Below are 15,462 nucleotides of genomic sequence, written 5' to 3' on the forward strand. Positions count from 1 at the left end.
CTATACAAAAGGTAAGTATCCATATGTATTTATTTTTACATTTCGTAAAATGATAAATGGTTATATGTGTGTAAAAGAATTGTTAATGGCTTCCTTGGGCCTGGTGTCCCTCACATAATTTCTTTGTGTCTGGCTCAATGTTGGTTAATAACAACCTCAAATCCCCTCTTTCTATTATGTCGAGCCTATTTCTTTGTCTGTTTTTCAATATACACATAGAACTAAAACCTTTCTCCACTAGATATGTTGTGGGGAATGCCAATAATAATAATTTGATTGCATTCCACAAGATTGGATACACTTCTTTTATCCGCGGCCAAAATCTTTCGTACCACACTTCCGAAACAAACTTTCAATTTCAACATCATGTCTCAAATCAATCAAGTTTTCTTGAAGAGAAGGACATACCGTTGAAACTTCCACGCTGAAAGGATTGATAAACCAAGTTGGCACTTTCAGACTAGTCAAATCTTGGAATCGGGACTGCAGATCTTCTTCAAGCGTTTAAAGGTGAAGGCAGTATGTTTGAAGTTCCTCAGAATCAACACAAGAAGATTTCAAGTTGGGGAATTTGGTCAGATCTCTTCTCTGCATATTTTCTCTCATATAGTTTGTCAATGAATGCTCCGACTACTCCCTTCGCTTTGGCCATATTTATGTTCTTACCCTGTAGTTGCAGGTTCATTTCATTTTATTTTTGAAAAAGATCTGATAAGTAAGCGATGTCATTTCGCTTTTCTTGTAGTTCTGTACTCAGTGTGGGGTCAGTAGTATTTAGAAATTCAATAACAGTATCCATGAGGCTGAAGAACCGCCTTAAGCAATTGCCTTTAGAAAGCCAACGGACTTCCATATGTAGTAGCAATGTATTAAATATCTCATCATTTTCTTCACAAAGTGTACGAAATATTCGATCATTCTTTGGTTATTTATTTTATTTACCGCATCTATGACAAGTGGAAGAGAATCGTGCAACCTCCACTCCAATTCTTGGCAGCCAAATGCTCTCTGTGAATGACGCAGTAAACACACAAAATTCCAGGTACTGCTTGTTTCAGATGTGCAATAAATCCCCGATGGCATCCTGTCATTGCTGCTGCACCGTCAGTAGCACAGGCGATCATATTTAATAAGGGAATCTCTTTTTCCTCAAAAAATCTCTTAACGACCTCAAATATGGAAGATCCTTTTGTATCAGTAATCAGACTTCTAACAAACAGCATTTCCTTGGCCATTTCTCCATTGTCGTCAATGAATCGGACATATGACAGCAGCAAAGCTGTGCTGTCACTCAGGGTACTCTCGTCAAGTTGCACAGTAAACTCTCTGCTTTTCAATTTGTTGCAGAGAACATCTTCGACATTCGCTCCCATTTCATCAATCCTTCTGGAGACAGTATTATTGCTGAGAGGAACTGTATCTGTTACTTGGCCGGCCTAACTGGGTCCCAACATAGTATCAACTATCTCTTTGACAGCTGGGAGGATGAGTTCTTCTCCAATTGTGTGCGGCTTGGCACTTTTTGACTCACTGAACACAATGACTGTCAGTTGAAACAAAACAACTTTATATACCACAATACAAAACTCGGGAACGAAAGACTCCGCATTTGAAGCGACGACAACCTCGGCCGTTCGCTTTTTGTTCGAGTCAGATCGGCAGGAGCGGTACCTACTTCTCGTCATTCTTATTCCACTTTTCTCTCTTTCTCTTTTGTGCGGATGATCGCACAATACGAAAGCTCGATCAAAGGAAAATGCAGAATTCGTTATAATGTATAATTATAACGATAATGTATAGAATTAAATTGTATTATGATTCATAGCTCTCTGTGACTAGACGAGATGTTTGTGTTATTATTACCTGCATTGGTATACATATATCTACTTTTTATTATCTTATGGATATCCGATCGAAAGTATTGTATTTTTTTTCTCTTTTATTATTTTTCTCATTTACCCATTTCTCGTTTTCCGGATGCTAAACGCTCCCCTTATCGCTCCCTTTTCTCTGTCGCCCCCTTCGCTCTATCGCCCCCCTGAATATCTTAAATCGCCCCCCGGGGGGTGATCGCCCCCAGGTTGGGAATTACTGAGCTAGATCACTCCCTCACGGGCTCTGCACCAGCTATATTTCTATACTCTGAGGCTGAGATTTAGTCTACTACAATTTGGTGTTTTTATTTCGACTTGTAAGAAACTTTTCATCACCACGTAGCGCTACAGCCCTATATGGGTCTTGCTGACTGTACAACTTTTTTTCCAATTTTTTCGGTCTTCCATCAACCTAGGGTCAAATGGAATGTTCATTTTCCGGAGATCTGCTTGAATGTTATCTCTCCATCGCATTCTTGGACGTCCGAGTGGTCTTTTGCCTGTGGGAATCTCCTCCCTGTGCACGTGGCTTGCCCATCTTACTCGCTGTCATTTAATTTCTTCGACAATATCGGCGTCATTGTAGAGTGCCTTTAATTCGATATTGGTTCTGATCTTATATTGGTTTGTGGTGATGTCATGGTGAGGTTCGAAAATGTTTCTAAGTATTTTTCGTTTAAAGCGTCTGAGCTTTTCTTCGTTTGCTTTGGTCATGGTCCACGTTTTAGCATCCGTATGTTATTACAGGTCTGACGATGGATTTATAGATTTTGATCTTTGAACTTCTTGTAAGATTTTGCGATTTTATGAGCTTATCCAGTGCGAATAGACAGCGGTTTGCAGATTGGATTATGTCTTTTATTTCTTTAGTAACGTCGTTGTCAGCTGTGATTACGGCCCCCAGATACTTAAAACGATCTAATCATTCGAAATTGAAGGTGTTGACCGTCACATTTTGTCCTATTCTGTCTCTTCGTGTCGTTCTATTTATACACATATATTTCGGCTTCTCTTCATTCATCTTCAGCCCTACTTCACTTGTTGCTCCTACTTGAAAGAAGTAAGCCTGTAAGAAACTTTTGTCATGTAAGAAATATCTTATCGTTGTCAAGACAAGACACCAATCCAATATTTTCACAAGACCATACCCGAAAATAGACTTGGGTAGAGGATTCTTTGTCTACGATGGTCGAAACCCTCTGCAGAGCGACGAGGACCAGAAGGTGCTTCTTCTTCTTTGAGTACCGTGCCCAAGTTTTAGGCGTGGGTGGGTAGCTTCCATGACGATTTGGCGATATCGTTCTCGATCTTGCAAGACATGTAATAATTCATCTGCTGATAAGCAGTCCATTGACGAAGGTTTTGGAGCCATGAGTATTTCTTCCTACCAATTCCTCCTTTTCCGTCGATCTTTCCGTTAGGTATCAACTGCATTATCCTGTATCTGCTTCCTCTCATTATATGCCCCAGATATTCGAGTTTTTTTTTTATCATCAATAGAAGTCCATTTTTATCATCAACAGAAGGTGCTAAAACCCCTTTATTTCCGACGAGACGACACTCTGCGTCCCTGGCTGTTATAATAAAATAACACGTCTGAGTAAGCTAGCAGTGACCTCTATACGAAGCAACAAGAAGTCAAGAGACCTCTCTTCGATAGCGAATTAGGTGAAGCGCAAATCCAAAGCTTATTAGAAGCTATTGGACGGTGCTAAATACTATATTTCACTCTTTACTTGAAGAAAAGGCTTCCTTTCAGTTCAAAAGCTACCGTTGTTCTTCACGTGTTTCGAGTTACTAAACTCTCATCAGAAACGCCTATGGCTGTTTTAGTAGGAGTAGCCATAATTGTTTCCTCTAAATCTCACACAACTAATAATCAGGTACGAAAATCAAATTTTTTGTAAGCATTTTCCTCTTTCAGTTCAAATAGTACATAGTACTGATTGCATTCCCTTCTTTCATAAAAATACCAAAAAACACATAAAACCTAATTCATAATCACACAACTTTAAACTTTTTAGTTCCCACTGAACCGATTTATACATATAGGCGTCAGCGACAGTTCATTAAATGATCCACCTATTTCATTTAAATGAGTCAATTTACAGGAGGTAATTGGTTATTGACTTGACCAATTACTTTGTGATATCGTCTATAGTGCTTTCTATATGTTTTATTGTCAACTAATGAAATCCAAGTATTTGATTCACTGTGTTTGGTTCAAAGAATATTTCGAAGGTTGAAGGACGTCTAAAATTACTGCTTTTTGCGATTAGTCGATAACGAACCTGTCTTTAAAATGTATAAACTAGGTAAAAAATGAAAATAGAAACAGCTGTTTTATGATTTTGTATATTAATTAAAATATTTGTGGATATTGTTTGGTTATATTTTTTAATGTAATGTTAGTTCCGGTAATAGGAATTTTCATTCTGTTGTATATAATTTTGTTTTTATTAATTTCGTTACAGATATTTAACAGATATTTACTTTGGTAGTTATTATACATAGAAGTTTGTAGTTTGTTTTTCTTAGATATTTCGAATCCTTATAGCTGTGTTTTTTTAATTAGAAAAGTTGTTTTTGTTAGTGATGTATAGCCATATCAAAAATTAATAACAGAGGTAAAAAAAATTTTTATTTGGATTATGAATACTTGTGTGTAATGTGTTAGTGTACTTAAATGGCCTCATATTGGCAATTCTATTTTATTGGATTCTTTTTATCATTTTATTTACTGATTTTCATTTAATGAAACAACAAATCCTGAAGACATTGTTGAAAATTGAACTGATATTTTACCGAGGCTTAGGATTGAATTCAACTCGCACCGTGGTATCTTGCTATGCCGTGTCATGCACGTCATGTCATTGCAATTGTCGAAAATTCGCTTTGCCGTGTCATGTTGTACCAACTTGTTTTCTCATGTCATAGTCCCCTCTTAAATTTGGACGGCTTCTTGGTCTCTTGACGCCTCTTGGATACCACAGTGTAATTCTATTGGACCGCCTATTGTCAGTTCTTTTCGCTAAATGTCCCGCCCACTGCCATTTTATAGATTTAATTCTATAGATTTCTCCATTGACCTTTAGTGACTTTGAGTTTCGATATTATCTCTTAGTATCCATTTAGTGTCCAAGTTTCGCAGCCGTTTAGTATACAGTGATCAAATGTTTTTTTCTTCAGGTGGATTGACATCTTTGATTTGAATATAACTGCATTTCTACCAAAAGATGTCCAAGCTAGTTTCATTCTTATATTAATTTCTGGAGTTACGGAGCCAGATTTATGTATTATTTGTCCAAGGTATACATACTCGTCTACTGACTCAAGTGCAGTGTTGTTATTATTACATCTTGGACATCCACTAGCTGGTTGTACTTGGTTTTTGTTTTTATCAAGTTAATTTTTAGGACAACTTCATTGCTAACTGCGTTTAGGTCGCTTATAAATTCTTGTAATTCTGCAGAATTATTAGCAATCAGAACGATGTCGTCTGTAAATCTTAGATGGCTGAGGTATTCAATGGATATTTATTTGTTCTGTCAATTCATTTTGCTAAATATAATTTCTAAAGTTGCAGTGAAGAGCTTTGGTGATATTGCGTCTCCTTGTCGGACGCCTCTGGTGGTGGGAAATTCCGGAGTGTTTACATAAATGTTTACCTTAGTTTTTGCTTGTCTGTATATGTTTGGTCAAAGCTTCTATTACTGCCTTGGGATATATAGAATCGAAAGACTTCTCAAAATCTATGAAGGTTAATGCTAGTGGTATTTCATATTCTTCAGCTCTACTCATTAGTTCTCAAGTATATGAATATGATCTATGGTACTAAATCCGCTTGTTAATTTGTTGTTTATGATCTTTGTGAATATCTTGTATACGATTGAGGTCCTCATTTTGACGTCTTACTTCGCTGATTCCTATGACGTCCCATTTTATGTTTCTTTGTCTAGTTTTACAAGTCTGCTATGATTTGATAGCGAGCGACAATTATTTGTCGCTACATATAACGTTATTGTTTTATTTGGGTAGCGGTTTAGACAACGCAGATTCTTAGCACCCTCTGCCCTCCTGGCTTGATACCGAAAGCTCCCCATTTCGGGGCCATTTGGGCCTACGGAGAATGAGGGTCATGATTTAAATGTCTCGTTCATGTAAGGGGTTGTGAGACGTACCTTACCACGCTGCCTCAGTGCGAGTTGGTAAGGGTTCGCTGGTGTGTTCCGATATATCGTACTCTAACAATACGCCATATATTGCCGGGGAATTACGCGACTTATGTCTTCGTGGACATAGATATATATTTATATTAAATCTAGACCTAAGGATAATAGGGTAAGTCCGGGAGAGATGGGCCATCGGTATAGACGGGCCATTCGTCATATTGAAGATCCTCTGTTTATTGTGCAGTGCGACAACGTTGATTTATAACATTTAGTCAACGACAGACCCTGTGAACGTGGTCATTGTTGGTGAAATTTTTCCTTGGTGAATTTTCAAGTTGTGTAAGTTTTGACAAAAGGTAAGTTTTTTTTATAATTTATGTATTCAACTGTTATATTGAGATTAAACAACTGAACCCAACCTAAAATACCCTTATAAAATTTAAACTGTGTGTTCGATGGCGTGGCCCGTCTCTACCGAACCTTTGGGATAGACGGGCCACAGTGTATCGGTATAGATGGGCTAATAATAAGTATTGGGTTTGTATTATTCAACAATTTTTTTAATAATAAGTATTATTAGTTAATTTCTATATTGTTACAGGTTACAATATGCCTTCATATTATAAGCAGAAATCTACTGTTGAAAGAGGTAAATGGAGAGAAGAAGCACTACAAAATTAGTGCTGCATATTAAGAAATTGCAAAAGTATGGTTTTGCACCCACTTGTGACCATGTACGAACTGTGGCGTTTGCGTTAGCAGAAAAATTTAATATAAGCCACAAATTCAATAGAAACAACAATAAAGCTGGTTTTGACTGGTTTCAGTCTTTTTTACGGCGCCATCCAGACATATCAGTGCGAAAAGGTGAAGGAGTTTCTTTGGACAGGGCAAAAGGATTAAACCACGAGGTAGTTAAACAGTACTTCGATCTGCTGCTAAGTATTTTAACCAATAGTCAACTAATAAATAAGCCGGGGCATATTTTCAACGTAGACGAGACAGGTTTGCAGTTAAATAACAGGCCTGGACATGTACTCGCGTCTAAAGGATCCAAGAATGTCCCTGTTATAACATCAGGAGAGAAAGGAGAAACGATTTCTGTGATAAGCTGCTGCAATGCTGAGGGCGTATTTTTACCTCCGTATTCTATTTTTAAAGGAAAATTAGAATGCGCTGAAAACAATGAAATTATAATGTGCTTACCCAGTCATACCACGCATTTTCTGCATCCGTTGGACCGAGCTTTTTTCAAATCTTTAAAGGCTAATTTTTACTCGAGATGTCAAAACTATATCAGAAATAACCCAACAAGAAAAATTACACGTTACCAGTTTGGTGAGTTGTTAGGAAATGCGTGGAAAATCTCAGCAACGGTGAAAAATGGAACATCTGGATTTGTTGCCACAGGAATTGTAAAGCACGCTTTTTTGTCCACAAATGAGAGCTCCTCAGCTATACTAGAAGAACAAAGTAATACAGAAATAGATACTAAATATTTTAAATGAACCAGGTCCTTCACTTGCAGGCATTACTCTAGTCGTTGATGAAGAAACTGCAGCTGGTACGTCTAATGTTGAAGACTCAAGTGTAACACCTGGAAAAGTATTGGACACTTTATCGCCTGTACCCAAAATTGATGCTGCAAAAAAGAATGTAAGGGGCCGAGCAAGAAGAGTGGCGAAAATTCTTAATTCTGCAGACAAAATTCAAGAAAAGAAGATAAAGAAACAAGAATCAAAAAAGAAGACAGTTCCAAAGCAGCAAAACAAAGGGCGTCAATATAAAAAGTATGAGTTAGATTCGTCTGATGATGATATGAATGCAGATGTGCCAGTTTTAGATGACAGCGAAGACGAAGAATTTAATTTAATGAAATTAAAAAATGAATTTAATGAAAATGAGTGCATTGGTTGTGGTGAAGATTACAGCAAAACATCCAGAAAAGATGACTGGGTTCAATGTTTGATTTGCAAACACTGGTGCCATGACAACTGTACAAAATTTGAATTTCTTGTTACAATATTAATCTAAAAACAATAAAATATGCAAACCATTGTTTGTATCAGTCAATAATTAATAAGCACTGATACGGTTGTATTATAAAGTCTATAAAATATTGAAATGTAATTAAGTATTCAAACATCACATATATATTTATTATACCAGTCGTGTGAGTGTGATAAATTTCAAGTGTTCTTTCCTAATCTCAAAATTTTAATTTTAAGAGTTGGCCAGTCCTACTAAAGTAAGTATCGAATTTTCTTTCGCCGGTCAGTATTATATATCTTTATTATTGTTTTTGCCTTTATCCATATGCGGACCGGCATATCCAATTAGATTTCTCCTTGGAGGCCCAAGATTGGAACTAAAACAATGATAGTTGCTTGGTTCATAAGATCATAATAATATAACTCCCCTGTCCGATATATCCTAAGCGTCTCACCCAATGTTCTTTGTTCGTCCTTTTTTACTATTCTTCTTCTTCTTCTTCTTAGTCGTTAACCTGATGCAGGTATCGTGATATCATGAAGCTATTAGCTAAATTTCCCAATGTTCCTCCACGTTTTTCTATCTTCTGCCATTCTAGCACATTCTGACAATGGAGCGCCAATGGTAGCAACAATATGGTCCGTGTATCGTGTGGGAGATCTACCTCTATTTCTTTTGCCTTCTACTTTTCCCTGGATGGTAAGTTTTTCAAGACCATTTCTTCGAAGGACATGTCCAAAATAGCTTATTATTTGTTCTGATATTTGTGTTCTTAGTCTTTTCTTTATGTTTAGCTGGTCCAGTATGAATTCATTTGTTCTTCGGGCCACCCATGGTATTCTCAGCATTCGTCTCCAGCAGTACATCTCAAATACATCTATGTTCTTTTTGTCTTTCTCAGTAAGGGTCCAGCATTCCGATGCATAAGTAAAAACTGGAAAAACTAGACTTCTTACTAGTCTCATTTTTGTATCAGTAGTTATTTCATGGCTTGTCCAAATTTTTGTTAATTTTGCCATAGCGCTTTTTGCGATTGCTGACCGCCGCTTTATTTCTTCAGTACAGCCTCCTTTGTTGGTTATTAATGAGCCCAGGTACACAAATTTATCTACAACAGCGATATTGTTTATCATGACCAGATGATTTTGATTGTTGTTAGCTCTGTCAATTATCATGATTCTCGTTTTATCTCTGTTTATTTTAAGGCCCATCATTAAGCTTACGTCTTCTATCCGTTGTAGCAGGTGAATCAATTCAGCTTCAGAACTAGCGAGGATAGTAGTATCATCTGCATATCTCAAGTTGCAAATCTTCTTCCCGCCAATGGTGATGCCACCGTTCCAGTCCTCAGTAGCTTTCCGCATTATCCATTCACCATAGATGTTAAATAGAATTGGGCTTAGTATGCAGCTCGTGAAATCGTAAAATCAGAAATTTTTTGTATTAGTGATTACCATGTTTAAACCAACTCCCTCATTTAGCAACAATTGGAGCCACCCTTAGACTTCCCTTTATTTACGCACAGTTAATTTAATCCTTTTTTGTAACTACAATCATCAATCTAAGCTTTCTCATTTCCGCCACATGCATTCGTGGTTCCTATTTCTCTTTAACTGTTTAACATTAAGTCCGTACATTACATCTTCAATTTACTCTTGAAAAACACTATCTTTTACACTATTTACGTAAAGAAAAGACGTTGAAATGAAAGTAGACGATCTCTTTTCTTTTCAATTTAAACTTCACCATCGTTTGACAATTTTATCTGTAAAGATATTTCATTTGGACCAAAAACATTTTGGTTCTTTCCAAAATCTTATTGGACGTCTATGTGATATGCTTTATTCTTCTATATCATCATCGTCAGTTTGAGAGAGTACCTGAGACTCCCCACTTAAATTTCTTGTTGAGTTTGTAGTGGCCTGGACAGTATTTTACGAGTTAATTTTAAAAAGTATCATTGTTAACTGAATTATCGAGCATAGTGATAACAAATGTAATACTTTCTTAACTATGGTTATTGAATACTGTTTTAATTTGAATACAATATCTTTCCACATAAGTTTTCTTCCTAACGGATGTTCCGTATATCCTTTACTGCTTAAAATTCGTACAATCTTTGCTTTTCACCATGAAACCTTTATGCTTCTCTAATCTTTAACTAAAACAAAATCTTCCGCTGCGAACTCCACCTCTCTTACATCCTTCTACTATTTCTTATTAGTTCTTTGTTGCGCGTACATCAAGGCATGATACTATAACTAACAAGAGAAGTCAACGCGCATGTTCTTTCATCTCTCTCGCACACCTGTGACGTAACTCCGAGACAACTTTAATGATGCCAAGTTAAATGCTCTATCTGTTGCTATCCTGTGTGATTCAAAACGTAGTAAATGAGATTTTTATTTATTCATTGATGTAGTAAAGACTTTGTATATTATATTGTTATATAAATTTTGTGGTGAAAACATTCAATTTACTGTGTTAATATCACCTAATTTATATATCGTACGCAACTTCCTCTCGACTACCTGTAGCTATTTTATAAAGAAGACTAATTATTTGGTTGCCATAATGTATTGTGCAGTGGTAGGTTGTTTAAACAATTATAATAAAAAAAGTAAATCTTTTTCGAAGTGTCGTTTTTTTGTGTTTCCTAGAGACAAACAAATGCGTAAAGTATGGGTCTTCAAGTGTTTTCAGCGAGACAAATTTAATGTAGAAACCGCGAGAATATGATCAAAACATTTTACAGAAGCTGACTATTGTTTAAAAGAAAAACTATAGTGGAATATCACTACTAATAGTATAATTAATTATGAAATTGTCACTGAAGAGATCTTTTTCTCGCTATACCTTCCTAGTGGTGATACAGAAATTAACCCTGAAGATTTAATTGGCAGTCATCAAGATTTTATTAATTCTAATAATTAATTAATTCTATTAATTATAATAATTTTTATATTTTAGTAATATAAAAGACCTGGAATGGGGTGGATTGGAAAATTTAGGCGGTTTCATTGCATTTAAATTACAAAAAAAAAAGAAATACTTGGATATATTCCGGACGCTAACGATAAATTGTTTACTTGGGTAAACCACGTTTCTAAGGGTGGTTTACTCAAACCAACACTGGAATTTGTAACTAAATATAGTGAACTGGGACATATTTTTCATAGTTATAAGGGCAACAAATTAAAAATAACTAAAAATTATTTAAAAAACTCCAATTCCAATACCAACTCCAATTGAAGCAATGAAAAGAAAGAAAAGTACAAAATAACTTTTTTGTACTTGTTTAAAGATTTTATCATCACAATGAGATAGATTTAGTGAAACATTTATGACCTGAACCGGAAAAAATAGTATTTTTTTCTGTAAAACTTAATAAGTTTCAACACTTTATAACTTCTTTTCATAGTTTTGACGTGACAACGTCTTAAATTAGGTTGTGGCTCGGAGTCATTCATGAAAAAGTGTAACGCCCGCTCACGTCTGTTACGATGAGTCACCGAACGAGAGAGAGGCCCGCCGGACCGGCGAATGCCTTGCGTCTCTCTCCCACTCAAACAGGATCGGTCCGCTGCGCGCGCAGCACTAGAGAATTAGGCGCGTTGAATCGGTGCGTGCTTGTGTCTCTGTCTTTCTCGAGCGTTCTTGGCGTTCAAGACACATTACAGCAGAAACACTTCCTTTCATTTCATATTTCTCCTATCATCGTCCTATCCTCAACAAAATCACTCAAATAGAAATTAGTTAAGTTTAAGTTTACATGTACAATGTTTTAGTAAACAAAATATATTTCTATAGTTAAAATTTGTGCAATTCTTATTTTCATTCAATTCCTTGTTCCTATTGTGCAATTTAATAATATTCATATCAATAAATATTCTACCGAGAAAAAGACGTTGTCACGTAAAATCTTCGCCCGTAAAACCGACTTTACAGGCAACCGATTTTTTTACTCTAATAATATCCTTTTTTGATTCAATACAGATTATCATGAAAAATATATACTCTGTATTTATTCCCACAGTAAGCACCAATCATAACGTTTTTATGCGTGAAAACAAAAAGACGGAAAAACATTTTTACAGGCCAGTGTAACGTAAAAACTGTTAAAGCAGATAATATCTTTAAATAAAACGTAAAACGTATTGTTTTTTAAGGGCATCTTATTTCTTTTTATTCCTTACAAAGCACAGTGGAAAGATGAACTGGTGGATCCTGGGTTGGTGGTCCATTACATTTTTGGTGGGTGCGGCTTGGAGCCAACCGGAAGAAGATCGAGTGCTTCATAAGTAAGTTTAACATTTATGATTTGGAATATTGTTCTAAAGCTATTTTTGACATTTTAATATTATCTATCATCTTTAATACCAAAGTGTTAGTTTAAAGTCATTTTATTTTGACGTTTCGGATTGTTTCTTCTATTAAAAAATCGGAATATTTCTACCTAGGACTCTTTTCGGTAATCTTCCGGGCATCCGTTTCCATTACATTCCCATTACCGGACCAGCAAAGTCTCTGAAGTTCAACGAAGCTTGAAATCGGTGCCTCTTCATTTTTGAGTCGTAAAATTACCTTGGAGTTACAATTACTAAAGAGTGCTCTAGTGAAACTTAGATTAAGAAACTAATTGAAGAAGATAAGTAGGTGATACAAAAACAACTAATTTGCGGGTTGGTAGACAATATACAACAATCAGAATCTACAAGATCGTAGTCGAAAGCATCGCAACTTATGAAGCTGAGGTCTGATGAATGACAGAATGTTTAAAAAAGAAGCTACTGTCAATAAAAATGGGGTTTTAGAGTTATTGTTGAAGGTTAACACTACACGACAAAATAAGAAATGACGAGATTTGGAAAAGAATAGATATTGAAACAGCAATAATTAACACAATTGAAGCCAAAAATTTGAGATGGTACATGCATGTAAGACGGATCAATTCAAATAGTTGGTGAAATTAACCCATTAAGACCGAAAATATATTTTTTAAGATTGAAATATATTTTTGTATTTAATCATTATAAATAAGGCAGAAATAGTACAACAAATTATTTTTTGGTTTTGGTTTTTGAGATATTTACTGATACAATATGGGGCACGTAAACATTTAGAGACATTTGTATTGCAAAACTGTTTGTGTTACATCCATACAAACAAGGCAAAGTCCAACGTTACATTTCTGACACATTGTTTTTCCAAAAGAGCTACATTAAATTTAATTAAATATACTTATACTATTGCTCGTCTGAAATTCAATGATAATATCTTATTATTCATACTGTAATATAGGCATTTTGAATTGCTGCATCGAAAAACCATGTAAAAATTTGGAAGAGACACGGATAAAGCAACAACGATCCTATAATAAACTGGATATGGATTTTATTAGAAACAATAGCCAGATGATTCCAAACAATTTAGAGAGCAATTTTGAGAATTATGAACAACAACAATCCATCGAGGATCCTTGGAACCAAATCAAAACGATTATAAGCAAATCCAAACTTAAAAGAGAACAGTCAAAAAAAGCAACAGTGGATGAACGATAAGATTTTGAACTTGATGGAAAAAAGACGCAATTTTAAGAACCAAAACGTCGAAATGTATAAAGTATATAATAAAGAGATAAGGACTAAAATAAGAGCTGCAAAACAAACATACTTCGAAAACAAATATTTAGAAATTGAAGAATTACAGGGAAAACATGATTCATTTAATATGTATAAAAAAATAATAGAAGTGACAGGTCAGAACAAAAAATAAAAATCGTTGATAGAGACGGAAAACTGATTATCACTAATTTGCATAAAATAGACAGATGAAAAAAGTATATTGAGGAACTTTTTAGTAATGAAAGGCCCGAGCTTGACAATAACGAAGTAGTTACAGGACCTGACATAACTATGGACGAAATTGAACAAGCAATACCATTAGCAAAGACCCGAAAGCGACGGGACCAGATGAAATATCGAGTGAAATAATAAAGCTCTTCGAAAGTTTAGGTAAAATATCTCTCCTTCATCTGTTTAATAGAATTTATAAAACTGGCTATATTCCAACGGATTGGCGGCTGTCGACTTTTGTGACGATACCGAAAAAAGCAAATGCAAAAAGATGTAGTGACTACCGAACCATCAGCTTGATGAGTCATGTTTTAAAGATATTTCTACGAATTTTGCACTCTAGGATGTACCAAAAAATAGAATAACAACTTGGTGACACACAGTTTGGATTCCGCAATAACCTTGGAACAAGAGAAGCACTATTTAGTATTCAGGTTATGGTACAGAGATGCAAAGATGTCGAACATCCAGTTTATATGTGTTTTATTGACTTTGAGAATATTGAAAGTCTGGTATTTTAACATTGTGAACCAGAGTAGAACACTCTCTTCAATGTCATGAATAACGATACTGTAAATATGTTTAATTTGTATAATTCAAGCGTTTTACCGTTGATTGAAATATTATAGTGTTTTCCAATATTTTAATCCAACGGTTTTACTCATACTCAATTCATTTTCAATAATTCTATATTTTTACACGTCACATCAATGAAGTACTGCAATTTAATTGATTTAATTTACATAATTATGTTGATGAAATTTTCTCTCAGGGTTTAATAATTTCTTATTTGTTTTTCCCAGGACATCTGAGGTATCAAAAAAAGAGAATTTTGCAGCAGAAAGATCAGTGCCTCTTGGTCTTAGTGATGACGAAATAAGTAAGTATAAAATAAAACTTTGTTTTTAGTAGGACAAATAATTTACTTTGGAATAATACAATGAAATTATTGTGGAAGTTGGGCAGAAATTGAATTGGATGATTAATAAATCCAAGAAATAACGATCCAGAAGTAAAAGACTAAAGATCTAAATTTTCGGATTATAGATTCAGACTATAATAATATATTGTTTTATTATTAGTACAAAACAATACTTTTTGTGGCGAAGCTGTACGTTTAAGCCGAGGCACAAAAAGTCTTTTTTACTCGAATAGAACATTTTTTTTTTCAAAAGTCGCAAATAATTTTTGTTACTATGGTTACTTCTATTGATTGTAACTTTGACAAATAAGAAAAATCACCGAGTTTTGCGATACTCATTAAGTAGTGAACGCTGCTGCTCATTGTCGAACAAAAATTAGAGTATTATGTCTGATTTCGAAGATTCCGCGGCATCGCTTATTCCTCCAGATATTTTATGTGCTGGAAAGCATTAAATAACATATTAATTTCTTTTAAAAAACAACATTTTTACATTGTCAACCACATCAAAAAAACAAATACTTTTGTGACGTTTGAAAAAAAAACGTTTTGTTCATTTATTTCAACCAGTACACCTTAGACCTTAACTATGTAAAGATATTAATTTAATTGACTTTTTTTAATCTATAACACGCCACTTAACTTTC

The 15,462-nt window shown here is 35.0% G+C and overlaps 1 protein-coding gene across 3 annotated transcripts in view; it reads left to right on the forward strand.

The window, feature by feature from the left end:
- The first annotated feature begins 8,128 nt into the window (after nucleotides 1-8,128).
- Nucleotides 8,129-15,462, forward strand: part of LOC140450132 (sphingomyelin phosphodiesterase 1-like) — a 40,319-nt gene continuing 32,985 nt past the window's right edge. The window contains exons 1-3 of one of the 3 annotated variants that reach the window (XM_072543570.1): nucleotides 8,129-8,294; nucleotides 12,208-12,339; nucleotides 14,697-14,773. In XM_072543570.1, the coding sequence (XP_072399671.1) occupies nucleotides 12,251-12,339; nucleotides 14,697-14,773 (166 nt within the window). In that variant the 5' untranslated portion in view covers nucleotides 8,129-8,294; nucleotides 12,208-12,250. The remainder of the gene's footprint in view (nucleotides 8,295-12,207; nucleotides 12,340-14,696; nucleotides 14,774-15,462) is intronic. The other 2 variants (XM_072543571.1, XM_072543569.1) reach the window with 2 other exon arrangements.

The sequence above is a fragment of the Diabrotica undecimpunctata genome, chromosome 9, assembly GCF_040954645.1.
Source record: "Diabrotica undecimpunctata isolate CICGRU chromosome 9, icDiaUnde3, whole genome shotgun sequence".
Classification (NCBI taxonomy): Eukaryota; Metazoa; Arthropoda; class Insecta; order Coleoptera; family Chrysomelidae; genus Diabrotica; species Diabrotica undecimpunctata.